Source organism: Pinus tabuliformis, chromosome 7 (assembly GCF_031772625.1).
Source record: "Pinus tabuliformis cultivar Carrire ecotype Pingquan chromosome 7, CPIR1, whole genome shotgun sequence".
In the NCBI taxonomy this organism is placed as follows: Eukaryota; Viridiplantae; Streptophyta; class Pinopsida; order Pinales; family Pinaceae; genus Pinus; species Pinus tabuliformis.
The window spans coordinates 1921880821-1921906910 of record NC_142293.1 but is presented as its reverse complement, the minus strand read 5'-3'; the positions used below and the strand labels follow the sequence as shown (position 1 = coordinate 1921906910).

The 26090-nt window shown below is 38.9% G+C and overlaps 1 protein-coding gene across 1 annotated transcript in view; it reads right to left on the bottom strand.

The window, feature by feature from the left end:
- LOC149256198 (aspartate--tRNA ligase 1, cytoplasmic-like) overlaps positions 1-26090 on the bottom strand; it is a 75450-nt gene that overhangs the window by 9152 nt on the left and 40208 nt on the right. The window contains exons 4-8 of the mRNA XM_089460677.1: positions 21013-21303; positions 20756-20866; positions 20424-20477; positions 6514-6593; positions 6301-6416 (exon numbers count right to left, since the gene is read on the bottom strand). Of these exons, the coding sequence (XP_089316803.1) occupies positions 6301-6416; positions 6514-6593; positions 20424-20477; positions 20756-20866; positions 21013-21303 (652 nt within the window). The remainder of the gene's footprint in view (positions 1-6300; positions 6417-6513; positions 6594-20423; positions 20478-20755; positions 20867-21012; positions 21304-26090) is intronic.

The following is a 26090-nucleotide window of genomic DNA, read 5'->3' as shown; positions in this document are numbered from 1 at the left end:
GATATCTTCTTAGTAGAGAATAAGAAATTCCATGCTTCCTTAATGCCTTTCTTGAGATCGCTAGTAATCTTCTTGATGAACTTCTTCACAGTAGAGGAGATCTTCATGATTCCCTTAGATGACCTTAGCTCTGAAACCATGATGAGAATTCAAAAGGGTAGTAAGTAGGTTAATTCTCTTAACTTGATAATTGATTGTGTTACATTTTTACTTATTAGCTTTGTTCCTTATTATTACAGAGTCTGATACATCAAACAACTACCAAAACAATAAGAACGGTGACATAGTATATAGGTTGCAAGCCAGGGCCAAAACCCCTCCTCTTCTTGTAGATTCTTCAATTGACGAATACCATGACCTAGTGCCTCAGACAAATACCCTCCAAGATCAAGATCAACTCGGCCTCCTACTGTAGTGATTTCGACCTCCTACTGTAGATCCAAAATTCTAGCTCACGACAACTGTTGCTACTTCTCTTGGAGACTTCAATCTCCCTTGAATAGCCTTCTTTTCCCTTCGCTTGCCTTTCCTTCTCTTCTTCCAAGATCGAACCTAAAGATAGCCCCAGAGCAAAAACCCTGACTTTGACCTTCTCAAGAGAGAGAGATCTATCCCAAGTACTTTGACTTCTTCGTACCCTCTTCGTCGACTTCCTTTCTTCCTCTTCTTCGTATAGAATGAGATGAGTGAATGTGTCTAATGGAGAGCGAATTCCTCTCTATATATAGGCTCTTCCAAGCAGTAGACGTGGCTCTTCATGTAGGCCAACTTGACAAATCTTTAGCCGACTTGATCTTGGAGGTATTTCGAAACTTTAAAGACAAAATAATTTTTTCTTTACAACACACAATGTGCCCATAGGGTCTTCAAAATATGGCAATGACTCTTTAACCTAGGACAAACCCTAAAAGCACTCAATGGGTGCTTGACCTATAAAATAAAAGAACTTGAGCATGAAACCCATGCTTCAATAATAATTTCTTTTCATTTTATTATTTACAAAAATACATTTCATAATTATGAAGACCGAACCTAGCTACACATCATTCAACACTCCCTCTTAACTAGGGAGTTATTCATAAGAGGTACATGATCATTCTCAATCTAAAGAGATCTCATAAAAAGAGTCAGATTGGTAACCCATCTGTTTACCATCATATTCATCAGCATTGTTACATAGCAAGGCCTTGACTAACAGCCCTATCCACATGATTAGAGCACAATGATGGCGAGATCGATGATCCATAGACACCAAAAGCATTGTCTCTCAAGGTACATACCGCACCCGGGTGTTCACAGAGTATGAACTTCCATTGGACTATTTTTCTATTGGGTAGCTAATCCTTAAAGAATATCGGTCCATGACTACTCTTGTCCTGAATGCTCTACCATATTCTTAAAGAGTATTGAATGCCAGATGATTACCCAATCCTCTATTCTTTCTTCCCAAGTGAAGACAAGAATGTAGTGTCTATCTCTCCCTCTCAATTAGGATGTATCAACCAAACCAAGCTTTTCTCTTAAGTATACAAGCTTCTTGTTTGGAAGTGATTTCGTTAATATATTCAGACAAACGTATACAACAGTGTTATCACAAAATATCACTATATGGTTCATCGATCCTTCAAACAAGTCGGATAGCATCTTCCTCAACCATATTGCTTCTCTGCTTACTTCACTGGCAGCAACGTATTCAGCATCGGCACTACTTGAAGCAATTGTGTCTTGCTTTTTGCTCATCCATGAGACCATGGAGGATCCCAAACTAAAATATCCTCCTATAGTGCTCCTTCCATCTTGCTCACTACCTCCCCAGTAGGAATCTGCATACCCAATCAGTTGGACACCATTTCTTCGGTCCTACTTCAGATAGTAGTGGATGGTTCCTTGCAAATATCTCAAAATATGTTTTGCTGCCACCCAATGATCATGCTTTGGTTACACTTGGAATTAACTAAGAACATTACTGCAAAGCATATGTCTAGACGAGTGTTCACCAAGTATATCAGTGAGCCAATGAGTTGCCTATACTTGGAAGGATCCACAGGGCTAGATTCGAAACTTCTTAGTCTCTTCAAGTTAGTGATCATCGAAGTAGTCATAGGTTTGTAGTCCATCATGTCAAATATTTTCAATATCTCGATCACGTACTTTCCTTGACCCAAGAAAACTTCATCAGGTGCTTGCCAGAGTTCTAGTCCCAAGTAATAATGCATCAGATTGAGATCTTTCATGTCAAATTTTTTTGCCAGTAGCTTCCTACATTCTTTAATTCATCCTTCTACACCAGTCAAGAGAAGATCATATACATATAGAAGAATAATTACAGGTTATCCATCTACAACCTTGATATAAAGGTTCAAATCAACAGAACTTTTAGTGAAGCCTATTCTTTGTGGGCATGCATCCATTCTAGCATACCATGCCCTTGGTGCTTGCTTGAGGCCATATAATGCTTTCTTCAATCTGCAAACATATGTCTTTCTATCATTGACTTCGAATCCTAAGGGTTGCTCTATGTAAACTTCTTCATCTATTGTGCCATTCAGAAACACAGTCTTGAAATCCATTTGGTGGATGTTCCATCCCATTGATGTTGCCAAAGAGACTAATTATCAAATTGTTGTATATCTTGATGTTGGAGCAAATGTCTGTTCATAGTCAACGCCTTCAAGTTGAGAGAAGCCTCTAGCCACAAATCTTGCTTTATACTTATCTACACTTCCATCAACTGCATGTTTGATCTTATAGATACATCTGGAAGTAACCACGGATTTGTTTTTGAGCCTAGGTACAATCTCCCAGACTCCATTCCTCATTATAGATTGATATTCTTCATTCATGGCATCCTTCCATTCTCGATGATTTATAGCCTCTTCAAAGGAGGATGGTTTTGCTTCTATTAGCTTTGTCATGTATGCAGCATACCTAGAATATCTCTTTGGTTTCTTGCTTTCCCTGAATGAGCTTGTCGTTGCTCCATGACCTTCTGCATCAAGTAGTGTAGATCTCAACCAATTAGGTATTTTCCTTGTTTCAGGAATGACCACAGGTTGAACAGGTTCACTGGGACCTTCTTCTTCATGGTGTGATTCTTCTTTCCCTTGGTCAACTTCTTCCTCAAATATCGGAAGTTCTTCGTCATTAGAGTCTATGGAAAGTTCCTTTGATTTCTGGAATGCTATGCTCTCATCAAATATGACATCATGACTAACTTCAATGTGATGTCCATCTTTCATGTAGTTCCTATAAGATTTTGATGAGTTGCTAAAACCCACGAATATACCCTTCATACCGGAAGGCTCCAGCTTCTTTCTTTTGTCTTTTGGGATATGCACCCAAAAATCTAGAGATGATCTACACTTTTTTCAGAGTTTTGTTGTATAGAGATCTGTGGGGACTTCGATTTTGAATGTAGACAACTATCTTCATGGCTACTCCACACAAAAACTTAAGTAGATCCTAATTGTGTAACATTGCCTTTACACTTTCTTCACTAGATCTATTCTTTCTTTCTGCAACTCCATTTTGTTCGGGATTATATGGGGCTATCAGCTCCTTCTTAATCCCAGATTCCCTACATAATTGCTATAATCTCTTTGGATGTATATTCCCTCCATTATCAAATCTTAGTATCTTGATTCTCCTTTCTGTAAGCTTCTCTACTTCAGCATTGAATGCTTGAAATTTTGTAAATACTTCGTCCTTGGTTTTCATTAAGTAAACCCAGGTCTTTCTTGAATGGTAATCTATAAATGTGACATAATATAGATGTCCTCCAAGTGATTTAGGAGTCATACGACCACATACATCTGAATGAATGAGCACCAAGATTTCTTTTGACCATGAAGCATTGCTTCCAAATGGTATCTTGGTATTCTTACGCAATGCACATCCCTTGCAGAGACCTTCATGATCTTCCTTAAAATTAGGAATTCCATTTACTATTGAGCTTAAAGTTGGAAGGATTTTGAAATGTAGATAACCAAATCTTTGATGCCAAAGTTCACATGGGCTAATTTCAATGTGAACTAGGGCTTGGGCCACCAAAGATATTAATCTATAGAGTCTTCCTTCTCGAATGCCAATGACGTTGGCTTGATTTATATTTGAGTCTTTTCCCCAGAGAACAACCCTTCCATCAATGAAGGCTATTCTATCACCCTTATCTTCTAGACTTGAAATAGAAAGAAAATTCTTATGAAAACTTGGAACAAATAGAATGTTGTTGAGGTGTATGGTGCTTCCATCTTCTAGCTCTATGGAGGTTGATCCAATGCCTTTCACGGGATAGCTCTTGTTATCTCCAAGTTCCACTGAATAAGCAGATTTTCTTTTTGATAAGGTTTTCAATAAGTTGGAGTGGACAATCATGTGTCTTGATGCATCACTATCAATTACCCAAATGTCTTCATCTTGAAATGTACCAGAGAGAGCCGAGAAAAGACCTTCATCCCTTTCTTTGATTGATACCTTCTTAGTAAAGAATAAGAAATTCCATGCTTCCTTAATGCCTTTCTTGAGATGGCTTGAAATCTTCTTGATGAAATTCTTCACTGTAGAGGAGATCTTCATGATGCCCTTAGATGACCTTAGCTCTGAAACCATCTTGAGAATTCAATAGGGCAATAAGTAGGTTAATTCTCTTAACTTGATAACTGTTTGTGTTACCTTTTTACTTATTAGCTTTGTTCCTTATTATTACAGAGTGTGATACATCAAACAACTACCAAAACAATAAGAACAGTGACAAAGTATATAGGCTACAAGCCAAGGTCAAAACCCCTCCTCTTGAGTGGAAAACTCGTAAATCTCTTCTCTTCTTATAGATTCTTCAATTGGCAAATACCATGACCTAGTGACTCAGACAAATACCCTTCAAGATCAAGATCAACTCGACCTCCCACTGTAGATCCGAAATTCTAGCTCACAGGAATTGTTGCAACTGCTGTTGCTTCTCTTGGAGACTTTGATCTCCCTTGAATAGCCTTCTTTTCCCTTCGCTTACCTTTCCTTGAGTCTTAGGGCTAATGAGACACCCTAAGAGGCCTTCACTTGCCTTTCCTTCTCTTCTTCTTCCGAGATCGAACCTAATGATAGTCCCAACGCAAAAACCCTAACTTCGACCTTCTCAAGAGAAAGAAATCTTGCCCAAGCACTTTGACTTCCTCTTCTTCGTACCCTCTTCTTTGACTTCTTTTCTTCCTCTTCTTCGTATAGAATGAGATGAGTGAATGTGTCTAATGGAGGACGAGTTCCTCTCTATATATAGGCTCTTCCAAGGGGTAGACGTGTCTCTTCATGTAGGCCGACTTGGCAGCTCCTTAGGCCGACTTGATCTTGGAGGTATTTCGACACTTTAAAGACAAAATAATTTTGTATTTACAAGATACAATGTGCCCATAGGGTCTTCAAAATATGACAATGACTCTTTAACCTAGGACAAACCCTAGAAGCACTCAATGGGTGCTTGAGCTATAAAATAAAATAACTTGAGCATGAAACCCATGCTTCAATAATAATTTCTTTTCATTTTATTATTTACAAAAATGCATTCATACTTATGAAGACCGAACCTAGTTGCACATTCTTCAACAGAATCAACATCAAATGAACTAGGGAACAAAATATTGGAGGCACTATAAAGAATATTCACATATTTTTGTCTATCTTATCCAAGAAAACCACAATCAAGGCATATTCACTACTCAGTAATTTTATATATTGATAACGCCATAACATCCTTTCAGAATGGTGAAGCTATGAGGCTTACCTTGGGCATGTCGTAGAGGCCAAGACTTCTTTTATACAGGACTTAAAATACAAATTAGTAAATTTTATCTGTTAAAATACAAATTAGTTAGGGTTCCAGTTGCCACAAGATGAATATGGCAAATAAACAGCTAGTCGAGTAGGGATATAAACAAGAACATGACAACAGACGATGGCTTTTTTTAACTTCTAGGAAATATCTTGATATTCCATATTAGGAATATACATGATACAGTCCTCAATGGACTCTCAAACAACAAGACCCGAAGCCATCAGAAGGATGTGCTCATTATGAGCTCAACATGTCACATTCGGGATTTGAACCGGGTGTGAAGGATAACAAATTTCTCCCAACCACTCAAGCTACAACCAATTGACAACAGATAATGCCTTACAACATAAAAAAATGTTGCTTGAACTCGAAACATAATATAATTGCTTTTATAATGAAATATATACAAACACAATATCAGATGATAGATGATGAGTAAATAAGCTTCTGTTAAAAGAAAATGCATAAGAATGCACCTCGAATGAAGACATCAAATGAGTTGCTGTAGCGTGGATCATCTATGCACGGCATGGTATAGAATGGTCTCACAGCAAGAGGGTACCGATGAAGAATATAGAAATCAGTGTCATACCTGAGTCCAAAATGCAGTTTTCCAAGGAACTCAGTTATCCAAACCACCAACAGAAAAAATAAAGCACAAAACATAACGCAAATTTTTGGGGGCTTACTTTTCTCTAACTAATCTTCCCAACTTTCTCTCAGTTTCCGTATTGAAATCACCAAGTGGATCAACTTCAATTCCAGCTTCCTGTCCATGGAAAAACTTTTGGTTAAGAAACTTGTAACAAGTTGATCAAGAAGTTGCCAACTCCAGATGAGAAACTAGAAATCAACTAAAGGAGACATGTAACTTATCCAGCCTTTTAAAAAATATTTCAAGATTAAAATTTTGTGAAACATCAAAAACCGTGACTCAGAACTGAAATAGATTCAGGTGTCGAAGTCAGATTGGAGGAATTATTCACAACACAGCTAACTTCAAAAAAATAATGTCCATCAGGTATATTTAATAAAAATTGTGCATTCTTTGTAATAATGAGCAACTAACAAATACTCGGGAATAGGAAAACAAAATTGGAATCTTCCTCAAGCAGGTAAAATTAAACAAAAGCTTCTGATGGTGCAGCAAAGGTAATCCAGAACTCCAAGGGCTGGAGAAGTTCTAAGAAACCATTCAGGGGAAAGCTTAACTGTCTATATGCAACAATGTGTATAGATAGAAACAAACACATGGATGCCAAAGCTGTAATTGGTGGTCTTAAACCCTGCCTCAAAATAGGTTACAGGAATATCATAGCAAAAAGAAACTCCATGACAATTATAAATAGATACAGAAAGCCAACAATCACAATGCTTGGAATTTAGAAAGCCAATGCGACTTGATCAGGGAAACAATACAAGACCTCATGAGCATCAAATATGCCCATGAACAAAGAAAGACCAACAAGCTTGCAGATTGCCTAGCATGCACAGCCTTTACAAAGAAAAATTCTGAACTCCATTTAGTAAAATCCAGGAATCTGATAGAAGATGGTTGGGAAGAACATTTTCCACTTGACATTCATGAAAAGTTTTCTCCAGAACTAAAATAACATTTTTGCTTCTCATCTTTTTTGGGCCCATTTTGGCAATATGGTGAAACTGGAGATGGGAAAAACTCACAAACAGTGAGTTGTAAGCTATGAGGAAAACCCATGATAGGAAGCCTTTCAATTTATGTTCTCATTGTGATATAGTATTTCTAGTGCCGGATATGCACGCTGAGTTAACATAACATTGGGTAAAGATTTTATTAAGTGATTTGAGAAAAAACTAGATACTACTTGAACAGATTTATGGCTCCTGTCTCTCTATAAACTATAAAGAAAGGGTCCAGCCTACTTTACTCCTCTCATCTAAGGGCTCCATTGGAGCCATAATCCATATAGTGCAAAAAAATTTAGAATGAAGAATGAGCAATGGGTATTGTCATGTTCTCTAATCAGACAAAAGGAAAGGATGTGAAACCAAAAGATGCTAGAGGCCATAGCTATATACTATAAGACCGGATGCAAGAAACTATGGACTATAACCCAATGCTCTATCAGACTGATGTTCTACCAAACATTGTATATACACTAGAACCTAATGTTCTCCTCTCCCTAAGATCGAGTGATGGAATATTGGTCCTTCACCTTTTGTTGGTTGGAGTTGAGTTCACAAGGTTGGTTCCACAACACATATAGGGCTGCTCACTGGATGCCTCTTCCCTAGATGTATAGGAGAGCTATGCTAGAAGATAGGCTAGCATAGCAGAGTTTGCAATATAGAAATAGATGGCCATGGGCCTAACCCAAGGAGATGACTGAAGATAGATAATGGTTTGAGATGCTACAGCCCAAGCTAAGCTGTATTGCGAGTGCATATATATAGCTAAGCTATGTTGAGAGTGCATATATAGCTAAGCTACAAGTATGGTTATATATCTAGTTCTAGTTGGAGTTAGACTAGGACAGCTCCTCAACCATACCCCTACTGGCTATAGGAAAAAGTTGAGGTGCTCACCTTTAGATATATAGGATGATGTGGTGCTCGACCAAGGGCTAGTGACAATGATATTCCAATCAATAGACCAACAGACAGCCCCTCAACTATACCCTTATAGGACACGGGATATAGTTGAGTTGAACAAACAACATCCATATATATGGTTGGTGTCGAATACCATGTACATAGAGTATGTCATGCATATAAAAGATGGATGTTGCTCAACCCCTCCCAACAAGATATATGGGATGATATGGTGCTTGGCCAAGGCCTAGTGGCAATGATATTATCAACCAGTGGAGCAATCCACTATTACATATATAACGCAAAAACCTAGTCAAATGAATATATACATCTCCTTCTTCCCCCAAATGGATAGATTCTATCACCTCGGTAGGGCCCCCATAGACATGTCAGGGGTGACAACTCTATATTGTTGGGTTGAAGAAATGGGGTGGGGACATATCCATATCCATATCCATATCCCCCTATCCAGATTCCATACTCACTCTACTATGGGGTGGGAGTGGTGGGGGGCGACAGTGGCACTAGCTCGTTATCGAAGTCCTCTAAATCAAGGTCCCAAATCACGCTCCCTTAAAAAAAATCCGCTACCTAATTTTTAGAGAGCGATTTAGGGAGCGGTCACTCCTTGACCGCTCCCTTTCACTTTGGGAGAGAAAATTTAAAAGAGGGAGCAGTCGAGCAACGATTGCTCCCATCGGCAAGCAAAAAGGCCGCGCGACGCACGAGGAGGGTCAGTCGATGGATAGGGAGGAAAGGGAGGTTAGGGGAAGGGGGAAAAGGTTAAAAGGCCCTCTCCCCTCCCATTATTTACCATTTGTCTTTGTTAGAGAGAGCAAGAGAGAATTTGGAGCTTGGAGAGAGCAAGAAAGAGGAGCTTGGAGCTTGATTTGAGGAGGGAGATTAAAGAAGCTTGAGGAGCTTGCAAGGGAGATCGGAGCTTGAGATTGAAGGCCAAAGAGGTAGGATCTACACTCTAATCTAGCATTTTTGTTTTTTATATGTTCATTGCTAAATAAAAATGTTCTCCTCTATTTCCCATTCCCATTCCCATTCCTCCATTTCTTTGTAGACTCAAAACTTCAAACATCATGCCTATATGGCTTGCCATTTTCTTGTTGTTGGTTCCTTTTTTTTGTTAATATGGTGTTGGAGAGTAGAAGGAGGGGTTGATCATGATGAAGAGGATGAAGAAATGGATTATAGTGGATTTGATGAAAACCATGAAGAGGAGTACCTTGGTGAGGAGGAAGAGAGTGGAGATGATGAGGGAACAAAAACTAAACAAGACCAAACCCCATTGTGGAAATATGTTTCTAGGCCTGAAGCAGAGAAAGGGGGTGGAACCACTAAATTTACATGCCCCCATTGCAAAAACACTTACACAAGTTCATACACTCGTGCCAAAAGGCACCTCTGTGGGAAAAGGCCATGGGATGGAGATAAACAAATAGAAATCAAAGCTTGTCTAAGTGTGTCAGCAACACAAAGAGCCAAATACATAAGGGAAGAGGAGGAAGCCCAATACTGATCTAAAAAATCAAAGGGTTTCTTTGAACATAGCTCACGATCACATGCACAAAGAACTACATCAACTTCCTCCCATGGTAGTGGATATGGAGGCACAGGAACAAATATCTCTTTAAGGCGTAGAACCATATCATATTTCCTTGATGAAGGGTGTAGGAATGATGTGGATTCAAAAATTTATTGGCTTCTCTATGCATGTGGGATACCATTCAATGTTCTTCCTTCACCTTATTGGTATGAAATGGTTTTTGCCATAAATGATGACCCCAAAGGATACAAGAGCCCTAGGTATGACAAGGTTAGAACAGTTGGACTTGATCATGAAAAAGCAAAAATAGCACATTCTGAGTAAAATGACAAATTCTTGGAATGAGCATGGGGTGTCCATTGTATCTGATTGATGGACAAATGTAAAAGGCAAGCCATTGATAAGTGTTCTTGATGTGTCCACTATCTGTTAGTGGTACCATCTTCCTTTCAGCATATGATTACTCAGACAAGTTCAAGACCAATATCAACATTACAAAACCATTACTTGAAATAATTTAAATTTAGTTTAGATTAGATTTTAGTTTTATTAGAATTTTAGTTTCGCTTTATTTTTAGACTTTAAATTTTTTTTTTTTTAATCTATAAAAATTAGAAATATTTTGAAAAAGCTTAACTAAAAAAATTGAAAATTCATTTTTGGAGTCTCTTGTGGTATTTATGTTCCATTTCTCTATAGCTAAATGCACTTAATGTTTCTTTAAAGTTGGCTATGTGAAAGTGGTAACTGGTCAGCATTTAAATTTTATGATCATTTAAAGCATTTAATTTTTCTTGAAGTTTAATTGTTGGATCATCGTTAAAGCATTGTGAATTTACTGGATATCTTGCAGTGCTTGGGTTATTTGATAAATGATTGTTAATGGTGGAATTACAAAGTTCATATTTCTGCAACATTTGATAAACAATTATTTAGTCATTAGCTCCATAAGGCACTGGTACATTAACTCCTAAAATCAATCAAGTACTGGTATTGCCTTGCTGTGTCTCCCAACCCAACTGGTCCACAGTTGGTCTTCCTTTGTCCCATAGGGTCTACCCCCTTTAGCCTCGGGAGAAGCCTTAAACGGAGAGATCAGGAATCAGGGTGACAGCCCCCAGTCTGAGCGTTGTCGTGACAATCTGCGACAACAGTATCTAAAGGATATATGGAAGCATTAGACAAGTTGGTACCTAACAAGTAGTGTGGTAATCTGCGTCTTAAATTAGGTAGATACTTCAATTGCACTGGTTTGTTTGGTTCTTTGCATGCAATGGAAGATCGAGACAGATTTGATGCTCTCACGTGGTGGTAAGCATATGTCGACATGGGACTTTTGCCTTAATTGGCAAAAAAAAATCTCTCACAGGTTGTAAATACTTTTTCTGCAGAGAGGTGTTGGAGCACCTACAACTTCATACTAATGTGAGAAGAAACAGAATCGATGAAAACCGCACAGAAATCTTGGTTTATGTGCACTACAACTAGAGGTTGTTGAGTCAGTATTGTGATTGGACTTATGAAGATCCAGAATATAAAATTTGGGATAACAACCCAGAGGACGATAATTTGGAGGATGGCACTATACATCTTGAAGAATTGGAAGCAGAACTTTTGAGAGATGATGATGAAGCAACAACAACCATGCCACCCCCACCATCCAGTAGCAGTGTCAGTGCTCGAGTTCCAACTATTGTTCCTTTGTCGTCGCAGCCTCCATCTACATCCTCACGTGGAGGGTATGTGCCTTCTGGTTCTTGTCGTGCAACTATGCAAGAGGAGACTCCTAGAAGACCACCATGACCTGCTCAGAAATTAAACATTTCTCGTGGCGACAAGAGGAAGCTATAGGTAATAGATTTACTTGTCTTTTCTAGTTTCTAGTAGTTTTTATAATTGTTGACTCTTTCATATTTATTATGATATTTTTTGTAAACAATATATGACAATTTAAGTTTGAAGTTGGCAATTACAACTCGTTGGTAATGAATTATGAATATGATGCTTCGTGAAAGTTGAAAGTTGTTTCATTTCATTTCATTTCATGTTAGATATTCTTTGTTGTAATGGTTACACTTAGCTTACAAGTACAACTTTGGTTACACTTAATGGTTACACTTAGCTTATAACTTCTAGATGATTGATGTTATATGTTTCAATCTATGTTTTTATGCTTTTTACATCTAATTCATCATTGTACATGCTTTTGTTGACATATATGCATCAAAACATAAATATATATATATATATATATATATATTATATAAAAATCCACTCCCTGATTCAGTTCTGGACCGGCAGCTTCTAAAAATGTCGCTCTCGCTCCCAAGTAACCTTGCTCTAAATCCGATGAAGTGTCTGGCTACACAATCTTGGTTGGGTGTAAGTGCGAGGGATACTCCTAGCATCCAAGGTCGAAGGAAAGTAGCTCTAGATCAGACTCTAACTGCTTTGTTAGGTTTGGGGAGGAGTTTGTCAAGGGGATACCCTGCTTGGGAACCATCTGAAAATAACCCCTATGATGATATGCATGTGAGTGAATTGATGTGTTGTTCGACACCTCCGCACGGTCCCGAGGCTATCTGTTGGCCTCCCAAGGGGGTGCAGGCAGGGGGGTGATAGCCTGGATCATCCCCAAGTGAGGCAAGGTATGTAGGATCTGAGATCTATGTCTAAATATCTCCATGATGAAGAGGGCTAGGCATCTCTGGTCACGATAGCAAAATAAGGAAGAGAGGAATCCTCTTGAATCTCTATAGAGGTAGTGGTAGCGCCCTCTGATCTCATAATATAGGGGCACCTAAAAATGAGGTATTGCTCTACCTCTGGTTCTTGGAGGTGACACACCTGGCAAATCCTATCAAACCTTGGTATACAATGGTCAGTCTTCGCTTGAAGTCGATGAGAACCAACCTGAAGCTAGCTCAAACGGATCCTAGTGAGTGGATCCAATTTTTGCATAAATGTAAAAGAACATCTTCAGGCCCCGACGTGTTTTTTTTTTTTTTGGAGGGGGGGGGGGGGTCCAAGTGACTTAAATGTACAATATGTAGCTATCCTCTCTCTAAAGGCTTGATTCAGTACCTATCTGGGCAACATGAGATGGCTTGATGTAGCAAGGGAGAATCTGAATGGGGGAAGGCGCACTGGGAATATGGTCAATTTCTAGAGAAGCCAAGAGACATTTGAGAAGCAACCTCGTGTCTAGCTTAAGGGATGAGCCGAAGCAAGGGCCTCTGAAGAAAAAAGTGCAAAGTAAGGGTACCAATCTCTCCCTACAACTGAATTTCTAAAAGATCTGATTGTGGAGGAAAGAAACCAAGCAAAAGATGACATTGAGGCAGAAGGGGTGGGCACTAAATCTGCTTGAATAATGGGTTGAGGGATTGTATGTTTGCATCAAAGATGCACCTGAGAAGCAATGTCTGGACTCTCTCCATTTGGGCCCAGTCTATCTATACCAAGCTCAAACCCAAATCTCAAAGCCACAGAGGACCATAGGTATAATAATCGCATTCGAGGTAGAGTTTGGACGAGATGTCCTAAACGCTAAAACTGACTCTCAAAGCAGTGTCTCTCAATAAGGGCCAGGGAACCATACCCTTTACTAAGACAAGGCTAGAGGGCATACTGCATACCAAAGCGAGGTCCCGTGAATTGTACTCTGCGGTAGATGTATAAAGTGGTGATCTTGATCTTTTCCCGCAGAAGTAGCAATGCAAGTCTATAAGAGTTTTCATCAAAGAATTGAAGATCATAATCTTGGTTTTACCTATGTTGACTGTCAAATGTCGAAGATCACAAAACTGACCAAGGCATCGATTTGTCTCTATAAGCACTCGGGAGTAGATGCCAACAAGACCAAGTCATTTGCAAAAACGAGCAGGGAGATCAACACCTAATGTAGAATGTTATCAACACCCAATCAAGAGAGATGTGTGAGTGAATGAAGTGTCCAAATGAGGAGGCACCTTGTATTGATGAACAAACGTGACTGTTGGGCTTCTGAGCCTACATGAGTTTGTTGGCCGACCTTAACAATTTGTCCATAATCAAAATAAATTCATAGTTCCATTTGTACATGTTGGAATGGGATGATCTTTAGATTAATCCTACACCTCCCAGAGAGAGGAATCCAATAAAAATATGAGTTGCCTCGGATGAGTTGTCCAATGTGAAGTTTGGCCCTTGTTGCCAAAATTAACACTCCCTCTCAACTAGGGAGAAATTCAACTGCTAAACTGTCTGACAATCTATACCATCCATGTCTCTGCTTTGCTCTGTTGAACCATGAAGAAAGAAGAAATGATTGAGAATGTATCATACCATTCTCCACTGATTTGAAGTCAATCTCCAATAAAAGAGAGTTTCATACCACTTTTAATTGACCCGAAGTCAGTTTCCATTAATCCCAAGTCAATATTAACATCCTAGCATAGGGAGTACAATAGTACACGATACGCCCATCAGTAGTACTATGGTCCCTATCCTCATTTCCCTACTCATTGACCAAATGAGAGGTACTTTCCATGAGTCTCGAGCTGCATGGGTAGGATGTGCCAACAGGAGAAGATGAACCACTCATCCTGCTCATATGCCATTAAAGAAGGTGAACCACTCAACCTATGCATATGTCATCATAGGGTATCACAGGGGAAGGTGAACCACTCACCCTGTACATCGCGCACCACTAGGGGAAGGTGAGCCACTCACCCTATGGTCGCTCATCGCTCCAAGAAGTACCCTAAGCCCCCCGGAGCTCCCAGAGCTCAACATCCATCTCATATGGGACCCTCATACGATGGTCTATCCATGAGACCAAGTTGTTCATGGAAGGTTAAGAATTTGACCTACCCAAAGGCTTTGTAAGAATATCGGCGATTTGATCATCAGTCCCAATGTGTTGGATCCTTATTGCTTCCCGTTGTACCATATCCCAGATAAAGTGGTCCCTGACATCAATATGCTTGGAGTGATCATGAAACAGGGGATTCTCAGAAAGACGAACCCCAATTTGGTTGTCGCAAAAGATCATGGTGGTTTCCAGCACATGTCCAAACAACTCACTAAAGAGCTTCCTCAACTAAATAGCTTCACAAGAGGCCAAACTATGAGCAATATATTCAGCTTCAGTGATGCTCAAGGCCACTGACTTCTGCTTCCTACTCATCCAGGATATTGAAGCAGAACCTAGAGCGAAGCAACATCCAGATCTGCTTTTATGATCCACCACATTGCCAACCCAATCTGCATCAGAGTAACCATGGAGCCTCACATTCCCGACAGTGTATCTCAGTCCATATCTCAGCCCAATTTGTATCAATCAACCAATTTCCCAAAGTGTCCCGAGGAGATGCAGTAGAAAGAGCAGATATAAAATAGAATTCCTTTTGCTTGTGATCAACAACATTAGATTCATCATACCTGGTGTTTCTTGATCTCTTGGAAGGGCAACCATTTCCTTGATGAGCAGCAGGAGCATTCCTTTTTCCTTGGTTGTTGAATTTGCCATTCCTTTGATTGTTGTTTCCCCTGAAGTTGTTGTTGTTGTGGTTGTCATCATCATAAGGTGTATCCCTTCTATTAGGACACTCCCTAACAGAGTGACCAAACTTGTTGCAAATGAAGCATCTTCCCTTCCTTCCATTTTGAAACCCGGCCTTCCTTGACATTGCTTCTTTGAACCTGCATTGTTCTTCTTTTTGGCATGAGTGGAGAATGCAGTGGGATCATTCCTATTTGAAGGCATATCTAGTTCCACCATCCTTGTTTCTTCTTGAGAACATCTAGTCAGCAATTCTTCAAAACCTAGAATCCTGTCGTTGTTAAAAATAGTAGTGTTAAACATGAGCCATTCACGAGGGAGTCCTCCAAGGGCAATGAGAGTAAGCTCCCTATCAACAATAGCTTCTCAAATCAAAAGAAGATCATCTTTTATCTCAGTAATCCTCATGAAGTAGGATTGAATATCTTCATTTCTTCCTTTCTTTATATCCTTCAGCTTGTTCTTTACGAAAAAAAATTGGTTTGCATTGCTAGATTTGAACATGCCAACCAACCTATCATATATTTCCTTTGATGTGTTCAAATCGGAGATGTAAGCAACTAAATGCTTATGAATAGAATCCCTGATGATCTTCTTGGCTTTGACTTCACCCTTCTTGTATTTTGTCTTAGCAGCAGTCGATGCATTTGAAGGAGGTTCTGAAACCTTTCCCTGCACATAATCCATAACATCTTGCTCTTCTAATGTCAAATCAAGAGACATCTTCCATGCATGATAATCAGACTTATCATGAAGCTTATCATCAGACTTGAAGTAGGATGTGGGGGCTACTGAATCTTGTCTTTGATCAGTGATTTCTCTTCTCACTCTTGCTTGGGCTTTGTCTTCACCTCAGCTCTATGTTAATTTCAGATAACAATGGTATGTTCAATGCTTAGAGCAATTTTACTTCAATTTCTTTATTAACCCAATATCAATATCCAGTTTAGCAATCACATCATCATGATAGTAAAATGTGGATAGAACATAAACAATAACAGTAGAAGACCAGCCAAGACAAGAGGACACAAGATATGGCACCATCCAGGGACAAACCTAGATATGGGGAAACCCTTGATCAATTCTTCAAAAGTTCAGCAAAGAGAGAGTACAATATACAATTTTCACTTGTCCAAGCAAAGTGAAATTTGATCAGTGAAACAACGGTAACAGCAAGCCCTAACCAAAAAGTCAATGTTGGTCAACAGGGCATAATTATTCCTCCAATTCAGCTCGTTCAAACTCAGTCAACTCGGCCTCCAATAGCAAGTCAAATCAGCCCAAAGACAGTCTGAAAAAGTCCAATCAAAACTGGTCAACAAAAGTCAACGTTGTAGCAAACCCTAGCATAGTCAATGTTGGACAAACAAAGGTCAAATTGCCTCGGATTTCATGCCCAGAACTGCGGCCTACCCAAACAGCGATCACTCACACAAAACCTCAATCAAAGATGGTCAACGTTGGTCAAAACAACCTTCTGCAATTTTTTGTCAATTCTGGTCAACGCAAGGACAACAAAAGAATAGTCCCTTCTTCGCATGTGTGGCGAGAGAGAAACCTTAGAAATAGGTACCCAATCAAGAGAGATGTGTGAGTTAATGAAGTGTCCAAATGAAGAGGCACCTTGTATTTATATGCAAACATTGAGGATGAATAGATGTGATTGTTGGGCTTCTGAGCCTACATGAGTTTGTTGGCTGACCTTGACAATTTGTTCATAATCAAAATAAATTCGTAATTCCATTTGTACATGTCAGAATGGAATGATCTTTAGATTAATCCTGCACCTCTTGGAGGGAGGAATCCAATAAAAATATGAGTTGCCTCATATGAGTTGTCCAATGTGAGGTTTGGCCCTAGTTGCCAAAATTAACACACATTTATGTTCTAATCAGGTAACTTTGGGCATTTGAAATCTAATTGGCATTGTGGCATTAGCATAAGATCATGGGTAATCTTGTTATAGAATCATCATTGGAATATCTTGAGTAATTGTGATTGGCATGTTGTGTTGATAACCATTGGCTAATTGATAAGTGCTCTAAGCTCCTTTAATTGTTATCATTGGTTAAGCATCTTGTGGATTGATCTATTGTTTAACATTGGCACTTGTATCATTAAGCACTTGTCTTGTTTTAAGATTGTCTTCTAATTATTGTTAAGTACTCTTGTCATTAAAGGTTGATCATACCTTAAGTAGTTAATGACTTAAACAATCTTAACTCAAAACTCACTCATAAGCCTTGCATCTCATTCTAGGACTAGTCTTGCACTTAATAATTTACCTCCAAACATAAGTTTGGTTGATAGAAACCTAGGGCCACCCTTCTGATCTAGCTTGAGGGGCTTAGCAACTCTTCGATGGTTAACACGGTGACCTTGTAGTCATCAGAGCCACAATCTCTGCAGCGCCGGAGGCTTCAGGTGATATGAGCCTAACAAAAGGCATCGTTAATTAAGCCTTTGCTTGCTTCCTGTTGGCCTCCTTCCCACAACCTACCTTGGAGCCTAGCTTCAAAACAGTTAAGGGAAGGTTTTATCTAGATTAGGCATATAATTAAAAGTAACCAATATCCATGCATTACACCTAGATCCTAGGATTTGCATAAGCATACAAGTTAGTCAATCATTTAAGCAGCGGTTGTCCATCCAGTTAGTTGCCATTAATTTACAATAAGCAAGAATTTTGACACCATAAGGCACTGGTCTCATGCTTAAATCTAATCTAATCATTGATCTTCCTAAATTTAACCACGTAGCTAGGCCACTCAACTGTGTCTCCCCGACAAGTTGGAAACCTCATCATCTCATTTCCATAGGGACTACCCCTCATAGCCTGCTGTTGGGAGACATCTAGAATGGATAGGTCGGGGATCAGGGTGAGAGCCCCTGACCTGAGCACTTGTCACGATGCCTGTACAATCTGAGCGACAACACGCCTCATGAGAGATATTCTCAAACATGCATATGCATATTTAGGAAGAGGTCTGAGGAAAATATATCATGTGATTACATATTGTATGTGACACTATTCCAAGAGACATTCCCTCTTAGATGTGATGTAATATTATTTTGGGAGGGATTCCTGCATGCAAGGCACAATTACTCTTGGAGTTCAACGTATGCATGGCACAATTACTCTGGGAATTTGACTCGCACATGGCATTGTTATTTAGGAAGTTCCACTACATACATAAGCATGTAGAGCACATCATCCTTGAGGCTCTACTAAGCATCTTTGTAACCTTTTCTGCTCTTGTTATATAAAGAAAAGGAGGGCACGATGTTTACCTTAAGTGAGTGAAAGCTGTTGTGTAAACTGTGAACAGCCTGTGATTTGTATAGACTGCTGTAAATTCTTACTTCAGACATACAAGAGAGATACCATGATATGTAATTGCTGCTACAGACTTTAGCATGCTGTCTTGAGTTTCCATATTTCAACCTTGAAACTTGCACCCCAAACTCAGCTTTCAGGATTCGCAAAGTTTTTGGTATAGGTAATCATAAACCACATGCCTCATGATAATCATCCATGTTGGGTTATTCACAACAAATATATACAATTACAAGTAGAATGTAGATGTGGAACAAAATCCCATCAGAGGGGTAATGGCCACTATCAGAAGATAGCTTTCAGTTATGGATCTCACATAGATGGCAGCCACAAACCAAAGAGCACCCACAAAGCATGACACCAAAACCCCAGACAACTTTAATACCTGAGTGAGAGGGAATATGCTAACACATTAATACATAGGGACTTGCATCCCAAACCCTGCTTACAGAGTGGAAAAACTTTTAATGTTGGTAATGCCTTACAAACCACCTCTGGTTCCCAAGGGTTATTCATTTGGAATTATTGACAACACAGAAAATTAGAAGACTATTTTTGTGGAACTCTGAACAACATCCTATCATAGGGATATACGACTGTAGAAAGCTTGATATTATGGACATCAAATAAATAGCAGCCACAACCTAGACAACCCACAAGCCATGATACTGAAACCATCAGTGATATTAGTACTGTAGAGAGGGATGATGCCAACACAACATTTTGCACATAGCATACTTAGCTTTTGTAGAAATATTGTGCTTAAAGTTACCCATCCTGCTCAGCCCTTCATTAGAAAGGCCAAGTCCTTGTCAGCATTGGTATTCTGAGTTCAGAAGTCTTATAAAACAGACATTTAGTTTCGACAACATGAATCCTGAACCTGTTTCCTCAGCATGTAATTCTTTGTATATTTGATAAGATTTATCTTCTTAAATAGCAAAAATAGAAAAGTAAACTTAGGCCCTATAGCTTCATCTCCAAACTTCTAGTTAGAATGGACTCATTTTACCTACTGAATTGCCAGCAGTACAAGATATAAAATTAGTCCAGCGCATGCATTCACAACAGTGCAATTTGATTTGAGGTAATTAATTAAAATGTTAATCTTTTCAAGGCAATTAGCTTGTAGCATGGTTTGCAACTGTCCAATTGTGGAAACAATTAAGCTATCCATGCCCTGGTTTTTCTTTAGAAAGGAATTACTGAAAGTACAAATAGTAGCCAACAACTTAAGGCCATATAGAACGTCTCAAGGCCATCAGATATATGCTAATGATGTAATACATGTCCAAGGTATACAGACAAAAAACATCTTTCAGAGAAGTGTTTCTCATGGACTACTTTCCACTTTAGCTTTAGAAAAAAAGGAACATAAGGAAACATTGGAGATGCATTGCTTGCTCCTAACCACAAACTGATCTTTAATAAAGCACAAGTACCTTCCTTCTAAATTTACGATGAAAAAAAAAAATCATTTTCACAGTCAAAGCACTAAACACTATTTTTCCCTCCAATTAAAAATCATGACAACAACTGACACTCCTTTTCTCTCCAATGTAAAATCAATGACAAATACGTGAAATACCTTGAGCATTTGTATGCCTTCTGGAAATGTAAGGCGCAAAGTTTTCCGCAAGTACTGTTGCACAATAATGCAATCTTAGTCAAACTCATTTCTTCCAAAGCTGAACAGAGATTTACAATGAACCATGTTAACCAAAACTTCCTTGATGATTCAGGCACCAGTTCTACTAACAGAATATGTACATGGTACTGGGGTTACTACAGTATAGTGCATGCAACTAGTGTATCCTCCTAATAACCATTGGTTGACTATAGTATATCTGCAACCACTCTACTAAATCCAGTTTGTTTAGCAACAAAAGATGCAATCCAATGTAAAGATAAAATTCATACCTTAAGAGGTTCAAAAGGATACTGCTGATTTATGGCATGCAGCTCCTTCTTGCAGTTCTCATTCAATCCATCAAAGATAGCAACAAATAACTTATCCAGAATGTCTAATACCTGCATCCCACTCACAAAAAAATTAATATATATATATATATATATATAAACATTCGAGTTTTGGCATCCAAATATCACCAAATAGATACAAAAAAAACATCGATTACATTATCTTAAGACTGAAACCAACCAAAAAGATACCCCACCTCAAAATAATGCTCTTTTATTTCCATTTCCAGATCAAGCCCTGTAAATTCACACAGATGCCTGTGTGTAAATGAATCTTCTGCCCTGAATACAGGGCCAATTTCAAAGACTCGTCCAAAGTCTGCACATATTGCCATCTGTTTGTGTAGCTGTGGTGACTGGGCCAAACAAGCAGGTTGTCCTTTGTAATCCAATTTGAAGACAGAAGAACCCCCTTCACTAGCACCTGCAATTAATTTTGGTGTATGCAGCTCAACAAATCCTTCAGAGATTAGAACCTGTCTGAAAAGCTGCTCCATGCAAAACAACATAGGTAATCTTTCAGTAACTAAGTGTATAAGAAAAGTAAAACCAGAGCTGATTGATCATAAAAGAAGGAATTAGGCACAAAAATGAATCCCACAGAAAATGTAAACCATAAAGAATATCATCCTATAAGATCATCAGTCTTACCTTTACACATCTTCCCCACCAAAGAGATAAAAGGTGCAGGCACAAGAAGATAAATGGCATAATATGATTCTACAATTGGGGACTACAAAGCATTAAACATCATTCAGTCTGAGCTTGGACAGAAATACATACTAAACCCATATCCAGCAGTAGAATTTATACTTTCACTGGAACTTCCAGAAAGTGCTTGTCATTTTTTCCACTTTCTGTATAAAGGAAGATATAGAACTAAGAAATTATTGAAAAATGTTACTGTACAATAAGATTGATGAACGGTACTCTGCTTTGTGTTTGTGCTCTACTCAAACTTTTCGTCATTAAGAATTTGTATCTGTAATGCCACCCTAGCCAAAAACGTTGCAGACATAGAGTAAGTCTGTGCCTTCCCAGAACTTCTGCCAATGCCAACTCAACAAAGGCAGAGCTCAAGAGAATGAGCTTCCTCCAGCCTGAGTCCCAACACACAGAAAAGATAATGTTAAAGATGGCAACTAGGGATCAATTCCCTCATTTGGAAGGCTCCTCTTGATGACACACTTCACCCTTGAAGAGCTCTTGATGGCATCATTCATCATTGGGAATTTTGGAATTTTTGTCTTCCTCCAAATGCTTCATTTTCAGGTCAGCTCCTCTTCATGTCAGCTCATGGATGAAAAGACATGTCTCTTCACCCCACTCCAACCACTATAAATAGGGCTATATGTTCACCCCATTTGGCACATTCACACAAGTCGGCACCGCTCCTAAGGCAGCTCAGACCTGAGGCAGAAGAAGAAGACAATTTTCTGAGGCACGTGTGAAGGGTTTCTCTCTCTGTTGACCAGCATTCTCTCTCTGTTGACTCTCGTTGACCGAGGACTCTCGTTGACCGAGCTCTCTCTCTCTCACTGTTTGACCGAGTCCAGCAAGGCTGTTTTGGGAGACTTCTTTGACCAAACTCCAGGGCACAAACACTGAGATTCTGAGCATCTTTCCACAGGTTCAGACCTCCCTGTTGATCTACGTTGACCGCAGGTCAACTCTGCAACAGTTGACCGAATTTCAGAGACCTGTAACAGTCTGAAATTCAGACTTTCTGAGGCATTTCAGAGGTGACACTTGGCAGCATTTGATTGGTTTTCTGCTCATCTTTTGGACAGCTGTTGGCTGGGTTTTGTGGTCAGTTTGACAGTCGAAGGCTTGCCTTTGACTTCATCATCATTGTACATTATCGGATTTTCTCTCTCTGAACATTTGATATTTATCAAGAAGAAAATATCAGTTGGGTTTTCCCCCTTGTGGGGTTTTTCCCTGGTATTAGCCTAAATCTCGGTGTTCTCTTGTCTTGGCTGGTCTTCCTTCATTTACTGTCGATGTTCTATCTACAGTTACTGTCGATGGTTTTCTGAAATTGATGCTAAGGTGATTGCTACCTAAGATCATTGTGATTGCTATTGGAAATCTGAAGTGAATTGTTATTGGGCTAATAAAGACATTGAAGTAATTGCTGTAAGCATAGAACATACCATAAAACTTAACAGATAATTTTATTATTACTTAACAAAAGACCACAGAGTAGGTCAATAGGGACTAAAAGAGTACAACCAGTGTAATAAATACTAGATAGTGGTAGGTCATTATGACAACAGCAACAGCAAAAGATCTAAGCACATAGCTAAACAACCAGCTCAAAGAAACAAAGAGGCAGAGACAAAATGTAAGCATACATAGCTGAAATCTCATCCAGAAAATTTCAAGAGGTGCTGGAACTAGAAGCCAAAGCCAAAAGGGGGTGGATAGAAGAATTAGTCTCCATTGAAGACTCCCAATCTGATGCACCCGAAATGTTCACACTGCAAAGAACACTAAAAGTTGACAATGCAATCAGATTTTGCTATCTTACAATGTTTCTGAAGGTCTCCACTAATCTAATAATAAATTATACCAAATTGGCTTTGGCATAATATATATTCTTACAATATCTATTCGGACAAATTGAAGTTAGCCAAGAAGATTAAATTTGCTGTGCCATTTCCTCATGTTTTGCATGAAATATTGTCAAAGGTGGCCTTAGAAGCATGGTTTTGATTTATTTATAGTGTTTCATCCTCAACCCATGGATTCACTATCATGATTTTATTATGGAACCTAAAATGTAGACCATCTGGTGTTTTTGTAACAGTAAGAATCATGGTTACCAATATGGAGAAATCCTTCACTGAGAGAACCTTCTGCTAAACACATTTTTTAGGAAAACAAATAAACTTTTCCCTCCCGTGTTGTTGTTAACAGTTGAATTTTCTTTATTCCTACTAGCACAAGATCACAATGAGCAGTATCCATCTTTACTAGTAATATTTAAGGCTCAAATTAGTATTAAATTTACAATTATCCCTTTTTCTTACCAAGAAAATTACTCTAGATTGTTCAAAATAGCAAAATGTAATATTCCTAATGGAAACATTAAGTGATAATAACCACAAATTTCTTACATGCAACCAAAAATCAAAAACACCACAGAAATATCAGCACATCAACAATTTACTCCAAAAGAAGCTCAGCCATTTTATTATATATCATGGTAGGAGTACAATAGGCAAGAACAAGTGCACTTGGGCTTTCCAAAGGCAAGCTAGATAAATCCCAGGTGAGAAATCAAGGTGCCCGGATCATGGGAAGTGACTCCTCCTTTATGCTTTGTGCTGCCCTGAAAATCTGCACTACTGGTCAGAAAGAAACCCCTATTTTTACCCTCTAGTCTGCTCAGAAAATTCAGCCAAATTAATCTTGGCCTCTCCTCAACAAACCCAAAATAAAGCAGAAAGGGTTGGGCCTAATTCCAACCTTCAAAATTACCCCTAATTGTGGCTTGCTCCTCTAACAGCTAGGTAATTCGACCCTCCAGGAAATACTGTTGTTTGCTGCCTCCAAAACGCTTAGTATTCTCCCCAAAATATCCTCATTATGTCCCCAAGCCAACCCAGCCCCAAAATCACCGACCAAACCTCCACAATGAGCAACCTTCACCAATGACTATGCAGGGCCCAACCAATCACTTTTGCGCTAGCCCAGAAGAGAAGAATTCGGCCAGTAAAGTAGGCCCCTCAAACCACTGGACAAACGTCTGCAAAAATGTTGCTGAGCCCTGAGGGAATATGCTCCTAAATTCCCGTATATGTTGCTGCTCTGTAGCTCATTCTCCTCAAGAAAGCGCAGCACCTCTCTGTGCCCAAACTGCTCCAAAATGCCACAATTTAACCTATAGAATTACAACCCGAAAAGCTCCACAATAAAGCAAGGGCTCCTCTAGGGTGGCACTCAAAGTCCACCGAAGAAGGAGTTGAGATTTCCCCTCGGAAACCTCATGTGCTGAACCACACAATATTGACTTGGCTCAAGAGCTCAAGCAAACAGTAGTATAATTTTCAGATTGATAAAAGCTACCAAATGATGGCCCCTCCTCTCCACAAAGCTTCTTGAAGTTCATCTCCATCGCAGTGGCCATGGACTTACATTCTACGATTCCAAATCTTTCCAATAGTTTCACAACATTTTCCTTGAGAAAGGAAAATCTCACCAGGCCCTTGCCATAGCTCTAAGCCCGGAAAATAATACATCAATCCAAGGTCTTTTATTTGAAACTCAAAGGCCATCTCCCTCTTGCACTCGAGCAACAAAGGCTCTTCCATTAACAGGTGTGTTCTTAAAATCCTCTATGTTAATGATTTTTTCATAGATTTAGGGTTATGCTTGTTTGCCTCTTTGCCTACCAACATTTTGTTTCTTTTTTTTTTCATTTGCTATGATTTTCATGCCCATGAGCCAATGCAAGGGTTTTCTCCATATTTGGATAACAAGCTTCATATTTTTTTCAACTTTCTTATGCACCCTCTTATTGCCATTTTTCATTCACATTGCAAATTGCAAATAATGTAGTAATTTTTTTTAAATGAGGTGGTTATTACTTATTATTTTGTGTTGGGGGGGGGTTAATGCCAATTTTTTGTTTTTTTTTGTGCCCTAGTTTTGAATTAGTTTGCTACAACTGTCAAATATGCCAAAAGCCTTGGACCCATTTTGGGAGTATGGGAAGGCTGGGGCAAATCGGGCATATATGTCATGCAAATTGTGTGGGACCAAATGTCAGGTGGGGTTACATGATTGAAATACCATCTGGCTAGACTCCCTGCACATGATGTAGATGTAATGCCTTGTATGGTTTCTAGTGCAGAGGTTATACAAAAAGCTCTTAAAGCAATTGCTGAACAAGACAGAAAGAAAGCTGCTAGTTTTATTTGTTTTGCAACTTTTGCAACATATAAGTTTATAACTCATGATGATGAAATACTTTTAAAGCTTTATATATATGATGCTATTTTATTTGAGTCCTTGATTGGACAATTATCAGGGATCAACAGGATATGTGATGTTATTTTGTTTGAGTCCTTGATTGGACAATTATCAGGGATCAGCAGGATTTGGTATTGCCTTTGAAGTTTGATGTATCATTTCTATTTGACATCATATATATCAGTGCTTTCTTCATATTTATGTGCCAATGTGTTTAGTTCATGTTGTTATTGCTTTATATGTTTAGAAATCTGAAAAAATGAATATATTATGCATTTTTTTATGCTTGCCGATA